The sequence below is a fragment of the Halyomorpha halys genome, unplaced genomic scaffold, assembly GCF_000696795.3.
Source record: "Halyomorpha halys isolate HHAL.00 unplaced genomic scaffold, Hhal_1.1 Scaffold390.1, whole genome shotgun sequence".
Lineage (NCBI taxonomy): Eukaryota > Metazoa > Arthropoda > Insecta > Hemiptera > Pentatomidae > Halyomorpha > Halyomorpha halys.
Window position 1 is genome coordinate 1,034,351 of NW_027112043.1, and position 25,079 is coordinate 1,059,429.

At 29.4% G+C, this 25,079-nt stretch overlaps 2 protein-coding genes and 1 long non-coding RNA gene across 4 annotated transcripts in view; 2 read left to right on the forward strand and 1 right to left on the reverse strand.

The window, feature by feature from the left end:
- Positions 1-6,233, forward strand: part of LOC106682137 (testis-specific serine/threonine-protein kinase 6) — a 35,574-nt gene extending 29,341 nt beyond the window's left edge. The window contains exon 8 of one of the 2 annotated variants that reach the window (XM_067049957.1): positions 6,065-6,233. In XM_067049957.1, coding sequence (XP_066906058.1) covers positions 6,065-6,088 — 24 coding nt within the window. In that variant the 3' untranslated portion in view covers positions 6,089-6,233. Of the gene's footprint in view, positions 1-2,827; positions 2,936-6,064 lie in introns of those variants that run through there. The other variant, XM_067049956.1, reaches the window with a different exon arrangement.
- arr (low-density lipoprotein receptor-related protein 6) overlaps positions 1-12,474 on the reverse strand; it is a 65,067-nt gene extending 52,593 nt beyond the window's left edge. The window contains exon 1 of the mRNA XM_014422832.2: positions 12,266-12,474. Within this exon, the coding sequence (XP_014278318.1) occupies positions 12,266-12,317 (52 nt within the window). The 5' untranslated portion in view covers positions 12,318-12,474. The remainder of the gene's footprint in view (positions 1-12,265) is intronic.
- Positions 11,532-25,079, forward strand: part of LOC106682138 (uncharacterized) — a 50,499-nt gene continuing 36,951 nt past the window's right edge. Inside the window, exons 1-2 of the long non-coding RNA XR_001343373.2 lie at positions 11,532-11,706; positions 15,529-15,614. This is a non-coding gene — a long non-coding RNA (uncharacterized lncRNA). The remainder of the gene's footprint in view (positions 11,707-15,528; positions 15,615-25,079) is intronic.

A 25,079-nucleotide genomic window follows, 5' to 3' on the forward strand; every position in this document is an offset into this window, starting at 1 on the left:
GTTTGATGTTCGACGGTTTAGCTGTTCCCCAAAGTTCAAGTTTAAAATCTAACAAGCAGATTGAAAATGATAATTCTTCTGAACAAAAGTACTTACTTTTACTCATCCGAATTACTTTTAAAATAGTTACTGGCTCAAAAATAAATTGTATTGAGAGCATTTAAGGAATTAAAATACTTTTGGAAGGTACTCACAAGTGACAGCTACATTTTGGGAATTCGTTATTCACTGAATACATTGTTTTACGAAGGACAAGAAAGTTTAGAATAGGTTGGTTTTCTAATTTTTAATCTTGGTCATGCAGAAGGTTACAAGGCGATGTCACTTCCCCTCTGTGATACTTCCTTAACAACGATAAATCTGTCCTAAAACCCAGTTTTTGTTTCTTCTCCTTTTATTACATAATTACTGTTACTTCTAGTACTTCTCGAGTTTTCAGTAATATTACTAAGAAAGAAAAAAATCGAAATTGAAAAAATTCTGGGCTTTCACAAGTCTACTTTCTTATGCCCATGTGTTCGCCAGTAGTAATTGTATAACACCAAAGCAATTAATACATATATTTCATATTTTTGTTACTTGAACGTATATTTAATACTTAAGGGTAAGCATTACTTAAAGAAGTGAATTACAAAAGGTAATAAACTCCATTTTATTTTAGTTGAGTTATAAGTTCTGAAGGTTTTTGAATGCAAATATTTTTTTTTATTTATCAGGCTATTTTAGAGCGTAGGGAAACCAAATCTCTTCTAGGTATGATCCCGAAACGTCAAAATATTTATATGACAAGTGGATTTAACTGATAATTCTATTTAAAGAAGTTGAGGTTCATTATTACTTAGAAAAAGAAGGAGAGTTAACAATCTCATCACTAGAAAAATCATAATTTATATAAAACACTTTGGTACCAATTACTGATTAACTCGTTTAACCTTACGGCTTTCCCTCATGCGACCCTTCACCCGTACTCAAAGAAAGGAGTGGTCCCATTTTCAAATTCATTTATGAAGCATTAAATCGAACTTCAGACATATTTCATAATAATAAGGGTAATAGAACAAATATTCTCAAACAAATAGAGCTTTGAAAAATGGTTCTAGAAGGCCATTTTTCGAGAAAACCCAGTTTTACATGTTTGCGATTTCTGTAATAAGTCACAATTATTTCTGCATGAAAGTTTTATGGTAGGAAGGCGCAGTAAAAATTCCGTATCTAAGCCCCGTAACAAGTCCAGACAACAACTACAGATCCAGCAATTAAACATAAAAAAAGTTACCATTCCAGTTTTTAATTTTTCCTCAAAAATTTGTGATACAATTACAAATGAGTATTTTATTTACAGTTAATTTTTTTTCCAGAACATTTACAAATTTCTTTTTCCATATTGGTACATACTTCTTTATTTTAAAACATATAAAATTTATATACATAGCGTTCTTTTTTTGTAATTATTACGTGTTGATTAAGAATTTATTTGAAAAAATAAATAATTTTTTTTGGACTAGTAAGGGTAAGCTATGTGATGCCCGAATGCAACATTTTATTTTTAGGTGGTTAGTTATTTAAAAGTTAAACCCTGATCAATTTTTTTTTTCTGAATATAACTCGTGTACAAATAGTGAAAGGAATTAAAAAAAATATGGCATTTTACGGAATATATAAGGAAACTATTTTTCGGGATATCAACACAAAAATTAACAAGTTTAGGTGTTAAAAATTTGAAAAATGACTTAATTAATAGTAGCATATGATATTACATGATGTATTTTATTTGGAAATAGTAAAAAAAACTATTTTTGAAATTAAGTTAAACTGGGTAAACCCATATTGCCAGCAGATGGAAATTTAAAAATTCTATCACAAATTTATGCTTATATTCAAACACATAAGTCAGTAGTCAAGATGTGAATACATTATTGTATAAACGTGTACGACGATAAACTATAGATGGGAGATATGTGTTCAATAATAATCTGCTACACTATACCAATTAATTCCATGTTTGTATTATGTAATGGGTTATACATTTAGTTATTTTTTTTTTCAGAATTTCACATACGTATGTAACATTTTAACATGTCATCACGCAATATTTAATTTAGAAAAGATAGGTAAGATTATGTGAGAAGCACTATGGTTTTTACCCAAGAGAATAATAATAACAATAATAAAAAAAGTGCGATTTTTGTTTACAAGATCGACCTTGAAGTTCCGAGAACGTCTTAATTATGAGTTATTAATTGAAACCGGAGAACTTCTTCCTGCCATAAATGAAAAAAAAATTGTGCACATATTTTATTATATTTTACCCCACGTGTTTTCACATATTTCATTCCATGTATGTTATTTCTTGTTGTTATTCACCCTAGAACTTCGATAAGGATGGGCATAAGAAAAAAAAATTCAAAATATTACTTGACATTAACCTGTATTAGTCCGTCGACCTGGCTATTGGCTGAGCGATTCCAAAAATTGGGGAAACTTTCCATCGTAATATTATTTTCAATAGAGAACTAACTAGGAATCTCCAACCATTGTAAAATTATTTGAATTAAAAATACATTATTCACTTCCAAGCACTTTTCTTTTTCGGCCTCACTCAGAGCAATGCAGTTTATAGTTTAATATTGATCGTTTTTGAAGTTAATTCATCTGAATTCTTGGAAATTTGTTAATTACATACGTATAACGGACCTTCTTAAAAGCGGTGAACGCAAATTAAAAAAAAAAAATATTCTGAACTGACCCTAATTTCTCAGCCAGTAGTTACGAGATGAGGGAGGTGCCGGGAAGCTGCTTATTACAATTCCAACTCGTATTTTGACAGCATAAAAAAAGGACGTTGTTACAAAGTTGGAGAGTCTACAAGAGCCGTATCTCAAGTACAGAAATAGTTTTGAAATCGGATTTCGAAAAATAACCAAGCTCCTATTCTCCAGCTCCAGCATTTACGCTTCCATTGCTTTCGCCGTTCCGAAGTTTGAATTAAAGAATCAGTCTCTATTACAAACAGACAACTTATTAATGAAGTAATTCGCAAAATATAACAGAACAAAGAGGAAACAGAATACAGATAAAAACTTCAAGATGTCTTAAAATAAATCCAGGCTCTAAAGATACGTTGGTGACTGTCGACATCTTCAGTACGAAGACGATGCCAGTAAAACTGTCCACTGAGTGAAACTGATGAAACAAGATCATTTTTTGAAATGAATAAATTAAATAATTCCATTGTATTTACGTATTTGTTTTAAAATTAATACATGTGTAAGTAAGTACATCTTTGGCATCTCTAATTACGTTATTAATGTCTTGTAAAAGTCAAGTTTCAATAGAGGCATGAACATTGGTAAATTCATCATGACACCACAGTTATGATTTAATAGTGGCATACCTGATAAAAAAAAGTATTTATTTTGTTTAGAATTGAACACATTCTTAAGATGGTACACCGTAGGCTGCGGTTACTTTCTCTTCTGAGGTCGTACTACACTGTCCTAAAGCTAAGGGCTGTCTCTAAGTAACCTTAGTCTACGGTCTATGGAATACCTTAAACACAAAAAAAATTTTCCTTTGTCATATGTAGCCACTATTCAAACAAAGCAGCGATATAGAATTTCTTCGCTACGACGAGGAAAATTCTTTCCCGTAATTTCTAGATTTCTTCTTTTTTTTCCCTAACACTTCAGAGGATTGGAATTTCGAGAAAACGTGTTTCAAGAGTCGACAGTAATTGATGTTTATTGATAATCGCTAAGGCTGTATTGGTGTACTAAGATGATATTCTAAAATATTTAATTATACAGTAATATAATTTATATATATACTGTTATATAATTTAACAGTAATTAAAATATTTAATTGAATAAATTATTAAGTATTTGTTTCAGAATACAAATCCAGCTAGTTAGGACGAAACTACTTGAGTGGAGTCGTGACTTGTTCTATAGATAATACGGGCAGCCATGCCTCATGCCCGGCCAGCGCGACCAATAGTTTCAACAATATTTCTACTAAGTCATAACCCGCATTTCCTTTAGTACGGCTTTCTTAACAACAATTTTACCTCAATGATAATTTAAATTTTTCCTATTGGATATATAAGAGTTAATACCATTAAAAAAAAGGGATTATTTACGTACAACTTAATAAACATTGCCTAAAATTGTTATTCCGATAATCATATAATTTTAGAAAGTCAGAAATGATAAATTAAAATTTAATTTTTAAATAAACTTGTAGCGAAGTATATTATATAAGTTTCATGTGATCAAACTTTAATGAAACAAGAAGTCTACAATATTCGTAGAAGTGGTCAAAATGAAATTAAAAGCAGCTCCAGGATACGAATGACTTTCGAAATAATGGCAATGAAACAATTCATTCACTGACGGTGGGTAAATAAGTTTTTCGGGAGAAAATGTTTTCAATAATTTTTTTGCCTAAATTAACTAGTTATTATGACACAAACAATATTCCGAATAAATATTTACATGTAAAAAAAAAAAAAAAAACGTAGTTTTTAATTAATACCAAATTTTTAAATTTATCATGTAAAAATATCATTCTTTCAGCAGAAATTTGTTATAAGCTCATAGTTTTCACTTAGTAAATAACCTCTTAAAAAAAAAAAACCTAAAATAACTTGGCTATAATTCAATTAGCATGAATTTAATACTTCAAACATTTACATTTAATATTTTTATGTTAATAAATATAATTTAATCATTAACATTTCATTATTAATGAGTTATCAATTTAGTTAGTAAAACTAATTAAAAATCTGATTAGTAATAGGTATTTTTATTACTTTAGAGTAACCAAAGAAATATTTTCATGCGATTTCGAAGTTCTGCAATGTTAATCGATACTAGACGGAAAAAACCCTCAGAATTTGACGAACAGAGGGTTGTTAATAGAACACAATTTGAAGCTTAGTTAAACGCATATCAAAGTATTTGATAAGAGAAGATGGTCGGAGGGGGGGGGAAGGGGTGCGGTCAGCAGAAAAAACAGAAATAAACAAAAGAATTATTTATTTATGCCAACGTTTTGACCTAATTTTCAGGTCTTCATCAGGGCCATAAAAACAAAAAGACAACAACCATCATTCAGAGAGAAAAAAATAAAAATAAATAATAGACTAACAAATTTAGAAATATACAATGATATGAAAATATAAACTAGTTGATTAATAACTATGGAAAAAGACAGTAGTAGAGAGATAACATTATTATTTATATACATATAAATGAGAATAACAAATAAATGATACAGTGGGTAAGAATGTTATATTGATGAGTAAGATTAAAAACCCTTTAGTTATATAGATGAGTATAAAGAATTAGTTAAAGCACTTGATAATGACCTAATTCGTAAGGGCAGTCGTTTCCATGGCGAGTGTCACTATTTAAAAAATAAAAAATTATAATTAAAAAATTTATCTCAGAAATAATTAAATGAAGAAACGTCTGTTAGAGATCAGCTTTTAGAATATTTCCTCGGCTTTTAAAGAGGTAATCATTATGTTTTTGTATGGTTGGCAGTTCATAAAATATTGACCACTGAATTAAACCTAAAGGAATATTTTGGGTGATTTCTTAAATAAGAAGAGCTTTCAGAATTACGCCGAAGACTGAAATTTTAATTTTTAATGTGAATCCAAAGCAAAATAACAAGTTAAAAAAATTCCTTTCTTTTTTTCTTTTCATTTCCTTGATTATTCGACTCGTTTTTCTAAACTTTGTTTATGTAAAGTAAGTTATTTATACTCCCAACATATATTTACCTAAATGGGATGTATACAAATGTGTACGTAATGTTTACATTAATGCATACCGCTGCTTTGCTTGAATAGTGCCACATCTGACAAAAAAAAATTATTTTGTATTTATAATAGAGTTCCTTAAAACATAATTTTTTCTAATAGAACAAATAAACCAATAAGTATTGATTGGTATTACAGTTATATTGTCTTACTAGTATTATAAAATTAATAGTGCACATTGTTGTTAAACTGTGATGCCTTGTAAGTACAAAATAAAAAATCAAACTATATTTCTAGAAACATCTCGAAAGAATTCTCTAAATCAGAAAAAAATGTAGAGGCCCTACAAAACGATGGATGAGAGGTTGAGATCAGAATAAAATCTCTAGGATGAATCTTTGATTTTAATTTTTTATTAAATAAGTATTTTTGACTGAAGCGATGATAATGATCTTTTTCTTCGAAGTTAAATTGTTTACTCTGAGGTAACTATTTTAATATAAACGCCTAAAATAAGTTTGAAGATGGTCTCATGTAAATAGGCATAAGAATGTAAAATAATCTAAAGTTGGTTTTTCTAAAGGATGGTGAAAATGTTGGTAGGTTTCGTTTCAAGCATAGAAACGAAACCTTAGTAATTAATAATTAATAGTAATTTAGTAATTAATAATGCTAAATTATTTATCCTAACTAGGATAAACTTTAATTACATTAATAATGCTAAATTATTTCTCTCTTCAAATTAATGAGATAAGGTAAAACCAAGGGTTTCAAAATGCCTTTCTTAAATTAAATTAAAAAAAAAATTGTAAACTAAAATGTACATTAAAATTCCCGTATGTCATTCATAATAAATACAATATTTAAAAAAATCAGATAATAAAATTAATAAATAATAAAATTGTCAAAAATATACAAAAATCTTGAAGATGTTCTTGTTAAGCAGCCACAGAAACCTTTAGAAACTGGTTCCAAATGGTTACGTTGAGAATGAAATATAAGCAAATCCGGAGTTTTTTTATTCGTTATGCTGAACCGGCAGAGATAAAAAGGCCAGCTTGAAAGGCTAAGAACATTAAAAAAACAACAAACAGAACAAAAAAGAAAACGATAAAAGAGCTCGTGGAGTAGACCTAAAGGGAACACTACTCACCGTACAGAAAACATCGTCCGGTTGCTAACCTGTAACAAGGGCCCTGGGTCTACTACCTGAGTGGGCCTACAGGTTTCAGGTCTTCCAATATTGTACAGGCCAAGGGAAACAACTCATTATAGTTTTTCATTATGTTTACAGAATTTAAAAAAAGAAATATTCATGAATAATAAATTCAGAGATAAGAAATGTTTAGGACGCAAATGAGGTAAGCGGAATATCTGAAAAGGAACACGAAAAACTGATGGAGATCATTGTCTTTAACAATTTTTTTGGTAAGAGGAAATGGATGGTACTACTACTTTGTTGAATGTTTAAATCTATTAAATATCAAATGGGCGTTGATGACAGTAGGGTAATACGCCCATGAGCCCTAACAAACAACTAAATATCTTCAGAATCGATATATGACCTACAACCGACAGTTTGAATCCTTATTTACCGGTGCTACCATAGTCAAGGCAAAAGTTTGAATGTGAAAAATAAATTTTAAGTAAATCTAAATCCATCCAAAAGATCCAATGAATTTTGTCAAAATTAGAGCAAACAAAAATCAACAGATTTGTATCAATACGTTTTGTCTATACTTCCATTAATCTATATAAGAAATATATAATCAGAAGAACTACGATCGTGTAAAATTTCGAATTCAAGTTTTAAACAGAAATATGGGTTTTAAGGTCCCCTGAGACCAAGTAACCAAGTCTTGCCAAATGGTCTGTTTTGATGTAATATGACCAGTCTAGATCAGAAATGGAAAGCTGTAAAAACTTAAATTACGCACAAGTATATGACGTGCGACTTTATATCACTGATTTTACAATGTTTTCTCTAAAATGCCTATAATGATTCTGACTAAACTCACCTATGTACAAATAAGTAGTCTTTGATATGAGCGAGGCCTTATTCTCAATTTGAAAATGGGCATCGCTCGTTTTGGAAGGCAACACCTTATTTTAGAATAATAAGAATTGAAATTATTGTACAATTAGTATACTGCATTGGTTATAAAACAAAAGTATTTTCGAATTTATATTGAGTAATTAGTATGAAATTATATCAATGCATAATGTTAAGAAGTATTTAAAAATAGCCAAAAGACCCAACTAGATATCTAAATATAAGATAGGAATGCGAAGCGGAAGGCCAAAGATGGGCATACCGAATCCTAAACCATGCCCGGCACGGACAAGGTCGATTGACCAAAAAGCTAGGCCATGGTTAAGAGGAGGAAGAGGCATGTCCAGAATTAAAGATGATCATTTTTTTTTTCTTCTAGGGAATACAAGAGAGGAAAGAAATGAATAGACCAGGAATAAAATAGAGGCAACACGTCATACATCAAAGGAACTTAAATATGAACTTTTATCGGCAAAGGAAATGTATATTTTAAATATTTCTAAAAATGAAAAATATTCTTGTTACTCAGGATCTCAGAAATATCAATCCGAACGGATCCAAGATATTGGAATACTCTTATATAAAACGTTTTACATAATGCAGAATGCAACATTTATTAAAAAAATATATAATAAAAGAGATATTACAGATCATGACAATATATTTGTAATTATTTAATTAATATATCTACTTTAAATAATTATGAAGCAATAAACTACAAAGAAAATTACTTTGTAGTATTCGCGACAATTTATTATTGGAGCTGATAGCTCGAAATTTGCCATATTAATACAAAAGTTAGCTCTGAATACAATTTATTCAGAACTTTTTCTAAATTTCGTGCAATTTTTTTGTTTATTTAACATTTATTTTTATTTACTTACAGAGTTTTGCTCCTGTATAAAAGTTGTATTAAGTTTATTGCTGACAATGAGAAAAGAAAAGAGTTAAGTAGCTAAAGTAACAGAATCAAGTATAGTCAGCATAAGATAAAATCAATTGTTGATTATACTAACCATAATTTAAAATAACTTTATAATCTTAAGAAAACAAATTTCCTAAATATTCTTTCAACAATTTATTAATAATTTCAGTTACCGTGCTTTACGACGGAACATCCTTGATATTCAGATATATATTTTTTAAATCATTGTATCTATGGGAATGCATGAATCAAAATTTTAAATTTAACGAATTTTACGATTCACATGAGTCGACTCATATGCTAGTTTACAATAGAGGAACAAAATTCTATTAGCCTTTATAGAAATATTAATTATTATTAATCATACAAAAATGATAAACACTATGTAATAGGTTTGATGTGTGTGTCATGAGCATAATTGTAAATGTATTATTGCGCCAAAATTGCTTGTAAAATTTACTAACTTTCTAGGTTTTCTATTACCGATAGACAACCAATGCTATTACCGGAAGGAAACCAAAATTTTAACAGTTAACATTTATTTTTAGAATTTCAGTTCTGGAATAATTTTTCCTAATTATCAAGGCAGGGAAGTTAGGCAACATGAAGTATCACTGTCCCCTGGCTAACATATATCTTCCAGACAGCTGGGGTGGGCGGCTTCTCTGAATTACATATGCTCCTTTGTACCGTGCCGACAAAAATCATAATTAATGATTACTGACTCTTCATAATTATTTATATTCAAAACTAGTTTAACATTCCTCGACCTCATTAGTAAACTAAAATAAAAAACAAAACTTAATCCTAAACAAATTTTAATACGAGTAAGAAAGTACAGTCATTGTACTTTCTCCACTTTTTGAAAATTTATAATTTGAATCCCAATAAGTATAAATATTTATTTTTACTGTTAAGCTATTTCGATATTGTTTTGCACAACTATACTATAACAAATATAATTGAATAGGTAAGAGTATGAAGGGTTTATGTTACAAATAGTAAATTTTAAGAAAACAAAGTTTTATTTGTTTTTGTTGGAGCTCGTTATGTCTTGAAGTGTACATAGACCCTACATCTAGGTATCTCAGTTATCAATTTGATTTTGAGGTTACAGTACCTCACACTAGCTAGATGGGCACCTACCCCCTTCATCCACACTAAAGATTCAAAAAATGTTACATAGCCCCTTCATTCAATTATCCTTTCAATTTATAAAGACTTTTTTATAACAGGAAATCAACTGTTTTTTAGTTGGGTCTAGGTTACCCTATTCTAAGGCATTTTAACCTACTATTTAAGCATTATTTAACTATCTTAGGCCGAAGAAACGAACTTGGGTTTATAATTTTTTCTTTATGTTTGTTCCTGAAGATTTGATGACGTTGGATCATCTTGAATTAACTGGAATCTAGCATATCTGGATTTCTTTAGGACCGTTTATAGATTCCAATTCATCTTCGCTGTCACTTGGCGACTGTTTCCCTTTTTTCATTCCTCTATATTTTTTCGTATGATCTATCAGATTCATTTGATAATCAAACTACAATATACTCAAATAATAGGTAATAATAATTTTACCAAAGGGAACTTTCAGTTTTTGCTTTAACGTCAATAAAGTCTTAACGAATTCTTGCGATGGCATAATTTTGGTTTTCTGGATCGCATTTGTAACTGCATCCTCCAGATTTCGTAAATAATTGCACGCAATAAAAAAACATTCACTACATTCGTTTAGGGGGGGGGAAACCCTGGACCGAAGTAGGTCTTGCTTTTTAGATTACAAAAAAAGCTTTAAAATCATGATTTTTTTTTTTAACCTAAAGGTAATGTAACATACAACCCTACATTTTAATAATATAATGAATTGTGTAATGGAAAAAGCATTAACCAAACTTGAAACAGATATACAAGACTTTTCACAGTTGGAAGTTTGAGAGGTTGAAAAATCACGTATTTGCATATTGTGATTAAAAAAGCAAGCAAATCATGCTATACAAAGATGGTATAGCTTAAACTACCGTAGGCATTTTAAAAACTCGTCTGAAGATGAACAGAAATTGTTTTATTGTTTTTTAACTTAAGAGCCAAAGTAGCTTGCATTGTATCATTCATAAAAAATTAATAAACAGAGGTCTAATTAGGAATCCAACATTTCATCAATCATTAAACTACAGAGCACCTTGCTTAAAGCTACGACACGGTTATGAATACTCATCAAAATCTTTACATAATCAACCTTTAATGAACACTAAAATCCGGAAATAAATGGTTAACCGATTTGTAAAGAAATTTCATCAGTACTCCAGACGAATGAATCCTTTTGTCATATCACAGTTATCAATTTCGGTTGACCGATAAAGTTTAAAATTTATACTACTATTTTTCCAGAACAGAAACATAGACACGTATTTAAAAGATGATGAGACCATTAATAAGATGTTAGTATTGTTTTAATCAACATCATTTCTAACATAACACTACCTTAACATCAATTTTCTAAAAAATAAACCATGAATTAAACATTTTTCATAAAAAAATCAACATTGACAATATGATAAAAGAAAATAATTGACATTTGTTCATTAAATGTAGTCATTAATATTTTAAACACTAAGCAAAAGAAATCGCAAAAATTAAAATCCTGACACAATGGAGAATGAATTAAAATATTTTATTCGCGTATTTAGAGAATGATATATGAGGATATAAATAAAAAATTAAGAAAATAAATAAGGTATACGTCTATTGTGGCATCTGATAAAAAATTAATTCCGTAACTTAGCTAAGAAGATTCAATACAAAATAAGTCTCCAAAAAGGAATTCAGATTTTTAATGCAAATGTGCCAAAGTAAGATCAAGTAATATCTTAGTATGTAAAGAAAAGAAAAACAATTTTTAATAAGCTTTCGATATCTCAAGGAGGATAGAGAATTATAGACAAAATAAGGAAACAAAAGGTATTACTTAAGCAATTATAGCAAAATAATAATCCAAATTCCTAGAAATTGTTTTCCAAAACATTTATGTGATCTTATAATGTCAATATTAATATATTCAAGATAGTAACACAAAGCCTACTACCTAAATACAATTAAAGAAATAAAGGTTTTATAAATTATAAAAAAATAATCCCTTAAATTTGCGTGGATAGAATATGAAATTTTTAAAATTTTAAATTATTAAGTTGAATAAGTTCCAGCCGGGTATGGTAACGAGGCAATTAATACAACAAATTATAGAATGAAAAAACAAGATAATATGTAACCTGTAGAAAGAACTTTTTAATGCTAGCTAACGTAAATTATTCGAGAAGTAAATCAAGGAAATACAAATGATTCGCATGTAAAAAATTAAAAAGAGCTACAAATGATGAATTATTTTTAATGTAAAATATAATTCGCATGCTTTTAAATCCAAGATACACAAAGTAAAAGAGAATAGCTGAGTTTTTAAATATTAGTTAATGAAAACAACTATATCAATGAATCAATTCAGAAAAGTTTAAATTCTACTTACCATTGCAGGTTAGAATACGAATCAATGCAAGAAGGAACACAGCAAATACCATCCTACTACCTTGTAATTAAAATCCACATAACTAGAATCCTGCATACCTCTTCTTAAAACAATTTTATCACATCACAACATTAACATACGAGTTAAAAATGAAAACCAACAGCTTCTCTAACCTCACGACATAACCCGAACCAAAAGTAAACAACAACTGACAAGATTAGCTACCGCCATATTTAAACTTAAAATGGCTGTTGTATATAGTTATTTATATTTATGTGTTATCCACCAGTTCGGGATAATTATCTCAAACTTTGTGGTTTTATCGTTGATTAAAATATTTGGATATTTTAAAATATTTTTCTAACAATAAAAATAAAATAAACCGCTTTATATGCATGAGACTATAACGCATAACTTGGTTTAAACGCTATCTATGAGAAAAAGGTATAATTAATTGTTTCCGCCAAAGTAATTTAGTGAGGACTAGAACAAAGTCGGTTTATATTTTTATTTATTTTATAAAGGTAAATTAACTCAGATAAAGAAACCAATTTTATTACATTAAAAATTAATTGTAATTGATAAATATATGAGTATACTCTGAACATATTCAATTAGCATAATGAGATGCTGAAGTTTATGTAAGGATATGTTTTGATGTATTATTAATAATCATTTAATGATTCAATGAAAATAATACAAAATAAAGTCAAAATAACTAAACATTATCTTTACTTTTTTAATTATTAATTAATGAGTTAGGTTCATGCTTTGTTACGAATTAAAGTTTGTTATACTGGAAGATTGTTGATTGACGGTGTGTATTTAAAATATGTTATCATTACAAACAAATGAAATACCCATTTTTCAGTTTGTTATGTAATATTTAATTAATATTAAATCTTATTTGACATTTTTTTGCAGTATTTCTTTTATTCCATGCACTAAGTAGCTTAAGACAACTATAAAAAAGTATTGTTTTACTTTGCTGGGGTAAGCTACTTTGCCACAATTACTCTTGTATTCTAGATCACAAGAAATCTTTTATTGTCAATTTACTCCTCATAGAAATATTGTATTACAATACAAAACAAACCTGCTTTGACTTATATGAGATATTTTTCTGCCACAAATAATAGAAGCAGGTATAAGATGAATCCATGTAGTATGTTAGGGAGCACTTCAGGTTCCCTAGTCAGAAGCAGCATCGGTTCAAATCTGACTTGGAGTTTTAAATTAAATTTAAATTTTTTGAGGTTAATGACTTCCATTTTGAATGTAATATTCATAACATTGTACGTTTCGGAACCATTGTTCCATATTCATGCACATTTATTTTGTGGTAGGTAACATAAATTATGACCAGGTTTTTAACAATTTTTAATTACAAAAACAGATTAAGAAAAACAATAAATTATATATATAAAAGAACTGAAACTTTTAACTATAATTGATGATATAAATTGGATCATATGATGAGCTTGCTAGGTCTTGCTACTTAGTTCTTACAAGGGCATGCATGTTGTGTCCTCACCGATTTTGATCAAAATATTTTTGATGATTCTACATTAAAAAAAAAATCAACTTGTGTCCAACTGTTTCATCCAACTGTGTCCTGGAAGTTGAGAAATAAAATAAAACTTTCCAAATCTGCTTTGATTTGTGTCTGGATTTAGGAAAATGATGTTTTCTAGACTTTTTAAAAAAAGTTTAAATTACTAAGTAAACTAGCCTTATAGATTAAAAAAAAGATTAGTTGCAGATTTTGATTTAGTATGCCAATAAACCTTTAATCTTAAAATATCTTTGAAAGCAAAAAATATTCTTTTTTTTTCAGTTCTGAGGGGGTTATTTTTATCAGATATGGCACCAGATTTGTTCTCACCACTTCAAAAAATTTCTATATTTAAATTTTAAGGTAAATCTAAAATCAAAAGGTTTTGTCTCTCAAGATTTTTTCAAAGATTCAAAAACTGCCCACAGTTCAGGAACCCTTGGAACTATTTAAGTTCCAATTGGTGGGATGGTATAGGTTCATAAACTATGCAATTTACCTTAACCAGAGTGTTTCTACATAGTTTGGGATCAAAGTTATCAGCACAAAAACTGGATTTTGTTATTGTTTAGTGATTTTTTTTACACTAAGCTTCTAAAATAAAGTTATTGTTGCTTAGAAACTCTCATCTTTCTCACTAGTACAAGAACTTAAAAATTGGACTAACTGATGAAATACAAAGCTTTCAGCCCTAATTTCGTGGCTTGAAAATTTTGAACCATCTTGAAAGTGAAAAATTAAAAATTTTTTGCTTTCCATGATATTTTAAATATAAAGGTTTTTCGATGTGCTTAATCAAAATCTGCCACCATTTTTGTCGTAATAAAACCTGTAAGGGTAGTTTACTTAGAAATTTAAATATTTTTAAACACATACTATTAAAACACAATTTTTTTTAAATATTCATATTCTTCCATTAATATATTATAGAAAATAAATGTTTCAGTTGAAAAACCATGTCAATATCATTTTCTTGATATAACAGTTTTGGGAAGATTAATTTTTCCCTGACTCCTAGGGCCCATTGGATGGAACGGTTGAATATAGGTTGATTTTTTCAATATAGAATCACCAAAAAGTATGACTAAAATAACACCATGGACACACTGTTCACTCCCCTTGTTAGTAGGAGAGTCATTAGGGTCCTGGAGATTTAATGCTAAAAATCATCGAGATCCCTGACCTACTTACATTACTTAAAAGCTTTGAAAAAATAACTGAAATAAAAATTGGATAGAAAATGATCATTTTTGTCTTTCTTCCTTCTTGTTAATATATTTATTTAACCATTCAAATGTGATATGGGTGACAAGAAAAATCTAGGGTTACTAAAAACTTTTGAATATTCAAAATTTGATTCTTGAATTCCCACAAAAATTGGTTTTCGTGATCAGTATAGATTGAAATTTAGTTATTTTATGACATCTTTTAATTAGCAATCCCTCCAGAATGAGGGAAAAAATATGATAATATTTAACATTTTTTTTTATCACTTATGTATCCCTACTCGCAATACTTGAGGTATTTAAATATAGTTGTATTTGATCGTCTTAGTGGAATATTTATTAGCAAACCTGACTAAAGTCCATGGAAAAACTGTAGACATTGTTATTTTTGGGGATGTCCAACCATCATAAACAGGTTTATTAAATTATATTTTGAAGATTCACTTAATGCTCTGCTAAATCAATGATTAATCTGTTCACAGGTATTTCGTGTGAACTTACTGAACAGATCTGTCTCCAGATAGTAACAGAGGATTTTGGCTCTTAACTACAGATTTCCATCTCTCATGTGAGTTACTATAGTTATAATAATACTGAACATAAATGGTAATAATATACAATTTTTTAACCTTTTATGTAACGATGTATCATCCTATATGGCCGAGTATAATTTATTTGTGACCTTTCATCATAACTAGCATTCCAAGTAATAATGTTGAATAATTTCCTTAATAAGCCAATTATTAATATTTTATTTTGATGTTGATTTAATTATCCCTTTTCAATGGAATTAGCATTTTTTAATGTAAAAGAACAAAAATATTTTTCTTTTCTTCATGATTATTTTAATTTAACATATCTCATATCTGTTATTCTTAAGACCATTCAAACAGACAAAGATAATCAGTAAGTAAATCTAATCTATAATTTAGATTATAACTAAAAACAATTAAAGGGAATGCATAGAATTTATTTTTTCATTGGTTCAAATTTTTTATTGAGTTAAATTTATCTCATTTTAAACCAATTGGAAATTTTATGTAATTTATGTATCATGTAGTTATTCCAATTATATAGTTTTGTTTTCGTATGTCTTATTAAATTGGATCTATATTTTTGAATGAAAAAGATGTTTGATTAATTTTGAAATAAATTTTCCAAGCTTGTAGGTGGATGTGATAGCAACAACAATAATAAGTAGTATGCATATACATAACTGGAAATTAAATTAGACAAAAAAAGTTAATATATTAAAAGGTTAGGCATTATTCGAATACAATTTTATCTAAATGATGAAGAATTTTTTAATTCATGTTGGACGATTATTATTTGACCCTATGTTATAATTATAAGAAGATAATCTGGGAGATGGTCAAGATAGGTTCAAAAAAAGCTGAAGAACTATTTATTAGTAAGCGATGTTTCATCCCACTTTACAGGACTCTATAAGGATCTCTTTGAATATATTTTTAATGATAAACCCTGTAATCATTTAGTTTTTATATATAATGTAATTTACTAAATTAATTCATGATGCAAATAGAAGTATTAACAATTATTTTGATAAATAATGCTCTATAATATTATATAATAAATGAGTACTTTTATTTATTGTGCTCATTTACCTACACCTATTCCAGAATTATTTTTAAACCATTCTGGTTCAAATTCTTTGTTGCTCATACTGTGTGAGATACTTTTCTGTTCTGTCTTGACCTATATCCATGTTCCTCAAATTTTTCTCTTCTGTTCCAGTTCCAACCTCTGTTGACATCAGAACCGTTTTTAACAACCTCAGCCTTATATTAATCCTAAGATGATTAGTTTTCAATAAAAAAAAAAAAAAAACTTCAAACCACCTTCGACAGTTTTCTTTTATAACATTCTGTGCTGGTTTGGTGTATTATGGATGCAGTATCTTCTGGGGTTTTTCATCTTATTTTTTAACAAATCTTTTTTATAAATCTTGTGTTCTACTTCAATATTTTGTAGTTCTTTTCCACAGTTTGGAGAAGGTAAACACTGTAAGAAGTGGATTTGTAGACCTTTCTCAAGGACTTCCTATTAACTTCATTGACCATTCTTGCAACAGAGCTCAACTCTCTCTTTGATCTTGTCGATGATTTTGTAAAAATATTTTAGAAGAGTCCTTATGTTATGAATCAGATCTGGAGTGCAGTTGGCTTAGAATCTTGTGTCATTGGTTAAAGTCATTAACATATTGATAACTATATGTAAGTCTAGAACCTCTTATTTGGGCTGGGACTTATGATATAACAGAATAAAGAATTAGAATAAATAGGATAGAGCTCAAGCTACATCCCTTTCATACCAAGATTGGTTTCAAAATGTTTGTAATAAAAATGAGATATCTTCTGTAAATTTAAGCTTGCTCACTATTACCAGCATTAATCATTTGTTAACACATTGATGTACCTTGGTCCCAAAACTTTAAGAATTTTCTTGTTCATTTTTATTAAATGCTTTTGTGAAAAATTATTTTTCTCTCTTATTTTTCTCATGAAAAGGTGGTAATATGTCTTATTCTTTTAAAATCTTGAATTTTTAAAATTGTTTAAATAACTATTTTTTTTTATAAAGGTTCTGAAACACTACTTATACACAAATTACAACTTATCATCTTTAAACAATGTTTTATTGTAGTGGGTACTAACCTACCCTGTTATTATTACTGCTGTCATAGGATCGCAACTGTCAACTTCCACTCACTATACTAGGTAGTGGAAGTTGTTGCACCAGGGTACACCGGGGAGTTGTTTCTTTGCTGTAGAGAGAAGGACATCTTTCCCCTACTTTGAAAAAGGCTTTTTACTTGATTAGACAACTAACTGAACCTGAAATTTCTTGTGCCATCAGTTGTCTAAAAAAAAAATTATATCTGTACTCCTACAACCCATTTTAAGGGTTAGGACTGCATTAATTTGTTAGGAAGTACTATTACTAGACCAATGGTTGTGGAAGGAGGTGATTTGGTCAGGATCATGCTCAAACACCAGATTTTTACTCAATTAAGAGTACCTACTTTATGAGGCCTGAAAGGCTCCCAAACACACAGGGCTGACTGGTTTTAATCAGGAACAATTTTTTAAAAATCTATTTTTACTTATTCCTAAATATAGGAACACATTTATTTTGGCATGTGATTAGTAACCTGATGTAAATGGATTAATCGGAATTTTTCAAATAATCACTGAATGCTAATCTTGATTTCCCTTCCCATATATTTTAATTTCAAAATTTAAATTCTAGTCTTTTCAAATTAACTTCACGTGTTTTAAAATTTATTCCATATATTTTTTTCTTTTTATTTATTTACATGTTTATTAATGGTAACACAAATGGTCCCGGTGCAGTCAGAGAAAAACTCAAAAAGTTGCAATGCTATATATTATGAGCCAACGTTTTGCCCCACGTTGGAGGGCTTCATAAGGGTTTACCAGCCCCTAATGATATTGAGAGGCCAAGAACCTGAATTCATATTTTTTTCAATTTTAATTTATAAATAAATGTTTATATCCATCTTATTCCTATGAACAATTTACTATGTATATTGGTTTAGTTCATAATAACAGGGTGTTAGTTCTTTCTAGTCTCTGTTTGGTTGGACTACGTTTCATCTCATAATTTTACTTGCTCTCAACTCAAAACAAAAAAAATAATAATTTTTTCTTCTATAATTTGATACAAAACCATAGATTGAAAAATACATGGTTTTCAAGTTATTGGGAAAAAAAAGAAAAAAACTTTTGCTTTTTTTTTTTACTTTCAGAAAAAAGTTTAGGTCACAAAGTTGAAATTCGTAATCAGCATCCTTAAAAACATAAATAAGCAAATTTTCTGAATATTTTTGGTGAAAATATCATAGGACTAGACTATTATGTGCACAAATAAATGAACCATTTTTGTAACAATGCAGGTAAAATCTAGAAAATGTAATGCAACAAGTGAAATTCATGCCTAGCTTTGTCACATTTATAAATTTTCATAAAATTATATAACAAATAGAAGATTCAGAAATATGGATTAGGTAATAAAACTGTATGTAATTAAGTGAATTTACCGTTTAATAAAACATATTATTTATTTAAAAACTAGTATTTAGTAATGAAGATTTAGAATGTGACGGCTGAGCAGTTTGGTATTCCAGGGGTTTGTGTGCTTGGTTCAGAACTTTGTGCCCATAAAGTACCCTTGAATCATTTGGCCAGTCAATATTTATTTACTGGAGGCTCTGGGAAATTAATCTGGATATTCCCACTCTAGAACTGTTCAGGTCTTCAGTAGAAGAATTAATAAAAAAAAAAAATTCTTTTCTGTACTATAAAAATTTAAAAAAATGATAGAAGAGTATCCTGAGAATACCTTTGACCCTTACATTGTTTAATCTGGGCTTGGAAATTGCTATGAGGTCCATCTGGACAAACCCCCAAGGAACAGTTATGAATAGATTGACACAGCACAGGGCCTATGCCTGGTGACATTATCACCGACAGAAAACTCACATCATTGTTTGGAGCTTTTCAAGAATTCCAGGATACTGAAAATAAATTTGGTTTAGTATTAAATGCAGAGAAAACAAAATACATGAAATGCTCCAAATCTGGAAAGGAAAACAGCCTGTGTATTGGAGCATATGGCCAGAGCTCTGTTTCATAATAAAGTACAAACTAATACTATTAGTGTTGTAGATATATCTTAATTCAATTGCACAGACTTGTATAATAGTAACTTGTACTTTAATATTTTTTAATTCCTGTAATATCACTAATAGTCATCCCTATCATGAAAAAAGTAAGTATTAGTATTATTACCACACTAGTTTCTACACTTGTACTATGAACTAATACTATTTGCTTTCATTATGAAACAGGGCCCTGGCCTTTGATAGGGTGAAGAAGTTTAAATTCTTTTATTTCCTAAATTTTTATTTTAAATTCTAATAATACCTAGGATTATTAAATACCTAGGACCATTACATCAAAAAAACATATTGATGATGAAATAAAAACATGGTTAGCTGCTGGCAGTAGGTCCTTACAAGCACACCAAAAGGTGCTACATACATATTTCTCCCCCAAAGCTAAACTTATAGTTTACCACATAGTCATAAGGCTTGTAGTAACATATGGCAGTGAACTCAAGAAAATGAAAATATTATTCTGATCCTCTGCATGATATACAGTCCTATAAGAGAATTGGAACAATGGAGATTGATAAACAAATTAGAAGTTGACAGTTATGCGGTCGACCTTAATTATGCGTTATTAAGCAACCTTAATAAGTGTTATTTATCAAGATAGTGAGAATTTGATGGCGTGGCCATGTGGAAAGGATGGCACAGGATTTTCTACCAAGGAGGCTGCAAGGAAAGAAGATCACAAGGAAGACCACATCTAATGTGGCTTGATGACCTGGTGGCAGATCTCAGCAAATCTTTACTGGTTAGAGGGTGTAGGGAGATAGAAGAGACATGTGACTGACAGAAATAAATAGATTTTAGGATAATCTCAGAGACTGAAGCCCTATAAAGACTGTTGAGCCATTTTATAAATAGAAATAGATAAGTATCCTGGAAATAGAACTACATTGTTTACCGTACACATTGTACGTAAATTTTGTTATTATAATCATGTTATTTCATTTTATCCCCTTTATCACTTGTGCAGTGAGGGGTTACAATTTGCAGAGTCTGGACCAGATATCTCGTTCTTCAAGACCACATCGTGGCTTGATGACCTGGTGGCAGATTTCAGCAAATCTCTACTCGGGTGTAGGGAGATAGAAGAGACATGTGACTGACAGAAATAAATGGACTTTAGGATAATCTCAGAGACTGAAGCCCTACAAAGACTGTTGAGCCATTTTATAAATAGAAATAGATAAGTATCCTGGAAATAGAACTACATTGTATACCGTATACATGGTACGTAAATTTTGTTATTATAATCATGTTATTTCATTTTATCCCCTTTACCACTTGTGGAGTGAGGGGTTACAATTTGCAGAGTCTGGACCAGATATCTCGTTCTTCGACCATCTCCCTTCTCCTATTCCAGTCCATATCCCACCTCCTGAACGGCTCCTTAATACTCTCTTCCCAGGAAATATGTGGTCTTCCTCTTGGCCTTCTTCCTTTCATGCGAGTCTCATATGTCTTCATGGCAGTTCTTTCCTGGTCCATCCGAAGGAGGTGACTGAACCATCTCAGCTTGTGCCCCTCTAGGATGCTCTCAGCCAGTTTGACTCCAAGGTTAGTCCGTATAGTACTGTTCTGTACTCTATCTCGTTGAGTTCTTCCTTCCACCTTACAAAGGTACCGCATCTCCATGGATTGGATCTGGCTCTTGTATTTTGAGGTGAGGGTCCACGATTCGGAAGAGTAGGAAAGAATAGTGAAGAACGTCAATTTGTAGATCATTATTTTAGTTTTTCGCATCACCTCCCTTCTACCCAGGAATCCCCTTCGAAGTAAACTAAATATTCTTCCAATTGCACTGATTCTTTGGAAAACTTCCTCATTAATGTAGCCGTTCAGATGAGCACCTAGATATTTGAAATTTTGGACCTGCTCTAGTCTTTCTCCATGCACTCCATCTGATCACTCTCATTATTCTTCGGGGTATCATTCCTGTCCTCATACATTTGATCCTTTCCAGGTTAATTTTCATGTTTATCGAGGCCATTTCCTCTTGCAGAACATTTATGTTATATTGGAGGTCTTGGAAGCCAGCAAGACCAGGTCATCCACGAAAGCCAACACAGAAAATTTTATGGGTTGTAAGTTCCTGTGTCCTAACTGAAACTATCTCATTCTCAGTTTAGCTTTCTTTATCGCTTTATCAAGGATTACATAAAACAAGAACAGCAGGCTCAAGCAACAACTTTGATGAATACCTGATTTTGTCGAATTTCTGTGACATATGGTTCCTTGTTCTAACCACATTACTGGTTTTACTATAAAGACTCATCACTGCCAAGGTCATACCTTGATCTATGCCTCTATCTGACAGTGCCTGCTCTATGTCTTCCTTCACAGAAAAATTGAATGTGTTTAAAGGAGTAAGTGTGAATACTTTATAGAGAAATGGTGTTTCATGAAGATAACTCGACAGAGGAGGCACAAAAAAGACATTATTGATTTTGGACCCCTGGTGTAATATTAATGAGAATATATATTGGAAGATAAGGAATAAATGGTTTCTTATTTGCAATAACTTATACACTCTAACTTAATGTCTCACTGTAACCAGATTTTGTATTGTTTGAAACGAAGATGAAATAAAAATAAAATGTAAAATAATAAAGACATTATATATTACATACAACTGCACTATTGTCATGGCATCAATCTGTCATTACATAATAAATAAATAAACTTGCTATACTACAATTCATGCCTTGAATTCTGCATTTCTTAAGGATGAAATATTTCTTCAGCAATAGTTATCCATTGAGGTGATGCAATTAGCATCCACAGTCTTTTCAGGTGTGTTCAGAAATCCAATCAAAGGGCTAGGTCATGTGTACAGGTCACTTATTTCATATTCAGAAATTTTAAGTTAAATAATAATTGCATCGGGAACTACAAATGAAATCAATAGAAGAATACATCAAAAAACGGTTCATTAAAATCGACTCCCAGTTACCAGCAGTTAAAGGAGCAGTAACTTACAACTTACAAAGTCCAATCTTTTCTCGTAGACTGAAGCCCATACTGCTGCAGAATATTCTGTAGTAATTTCTAGTCATCTATTCTGTTATTGAAATTGTTACTGTTTTATTTATTTTTTCTCTTCGTCTTTCTCAAATTAACTTTTTTTTCCCCTTCAGATTAGAAGTCAATTGTTTATTTTGTTAAAGCTATATGTCATTGTTTCTGTTACTAACTTTTCTTTTTCTCTCTCCTTAAGAATTATTATTTTTATCTATTTATTATTTTTTTTTATATCTTCATCGTTATTATTCACAATTATTCAATATTTATAGCATTATAGTTAGGAGTGTCTTTTACCTGAGATGAATTTCCTCCTCCCCCACAATCAATTGAAAAACAGAACAAAAATGTTACTGCTTTATAAACCATATAAAACCTATCAAATCTGGTATTAAATAAAAATATACTATATACTAATAATTAATTTTCAGTAAAATTAATAAGATAATTTATTTATTTATGTAAAATAGTACACCAACTGGCAAAGTGAAAAATAAAAATATTCAATAATACATACAAATAAGAAAATCTAAAAATGAAATAAAAGTTTTCAACTAAAAAAAAACATTCAATTAAAAAAATTGCAAATACATTTATAAAAAAGATAAAACAATTACTTCCAAACACACATAAAAAATTCTTAATAAAAAAAAAAGAAGTATTACATCTCTTAAAAAGAGCTGATTTCTCAGTGGAGCTCTAGAGAAGTTAATTTTTTCTTATAACACACATGTTGTAAAAGTTATGTAATGAATGAACTATAGTTTTTTGCAGTCCATCTAAAGAATTCAAGTTAAGTGTAACAAAATTAAGATATATCACAGATTACATGTAATTAGTAGGGACAAAATATTATAATGTATTGAATGTCTTGTATGTCATTTGGTTTTTTTATATGCGGACAATATTATCACAGAAATATTTAAATAAGTTGACTGACAATTATATCATATTATTATAGTAACTTTATTTAAACAACTTTACTGAGTTTGGTTTAGGGTTTATGAATAGTTTTAAACAGGTTGGTAGTATTTATATGGACTTTCAAAAGGTGACTTGACATAGTTGATCAAAATATTTCAATAACTAAACTACCTAAATATAGATTTGGACTGTCCATTGATTATATTAAATCTAAGCTATATTAAACAAATATGCTTCCTATATAAGGAACAAGTTTAGCATTGTGGTTGTTGTTCTGAGGGCTTTACCTCTCTAGTCTCATTCAAAATTAAAGTTTATTTTCATATTTAATTATTTAATTGAATATGAAGGAGCTTTGTGTAGGTCAAATGAAATAAAAAATATAGAAGTATTATATGGCAGAAAACTTACCTTGAGTAGCCATATTGAAATGATTTTGTTTTAATTGTTTCTCTACTTTTGGCTTTATAGAAAGTCAAGTTAGTTTCATCACATAAATTTCAATAATTATTTTTAATTGGTTAATCAAATCACAAATTAAATATTGCTGTTTGACTTGGTATGCATACTCAGAAAAAAAGAGAGAAAAACTTCAAAAAAAGATTTTAAGACTTGTTCATAATAAATTTGTTGGAGTATATTATGTTTCAAATAATTTATACAATAATTTAAAACAAAAGTATGAAGTTTGTTATATACTGGCTCGAAATTCTGGCTTTACTGAAATAGCACATCTCTTTGTAGCATGTAGTATTTCATCTAGCATTTCATTTAGCATGTATCATTTCACTTGATTAAATTAGTTCAGTACATTATTGACTTTGGTGAGTCCTTGAGTAGACTTAATTTTAAGTATGTGATGTAGTATATTAAGTAGTGATTTCTTTATACCTCCATATAAAACTAATTTAGCCAGTTAATCACCAATAAATAAATTGTCAAAAATTTGTAATAAAATAAATAATAAAAGGCAATTAGATTTTAGTGACAGTTTAAGCAATTCAATGTTTAATTAGATCAATTTAGGTAATATTTGAGCTACAACCATTATTTATGTGTCATACATACATATATATATATATTTATTATGTATTTGCAATTTGTTTTAAAGTAATTGATTTTTATATTATATATACATAAAATTTGTTTTGAAGTGATCATTTTATTAAAAATTTGTATTTAAAAGTATTTGTTTATTTAGTATGTATGAACTTTTATATTTTGTTTGTTTTATTGAGTATTTACGTGATCACCTTTTATTGTTCATTTTCTCTGTTGGTGGATTGTTGTTACATACATAAATAAATAAATGCATTAATGATTTCACTGTTTCTGGCTATAAACGATTTGACCTGGCACTTGATGGGGTTTCAG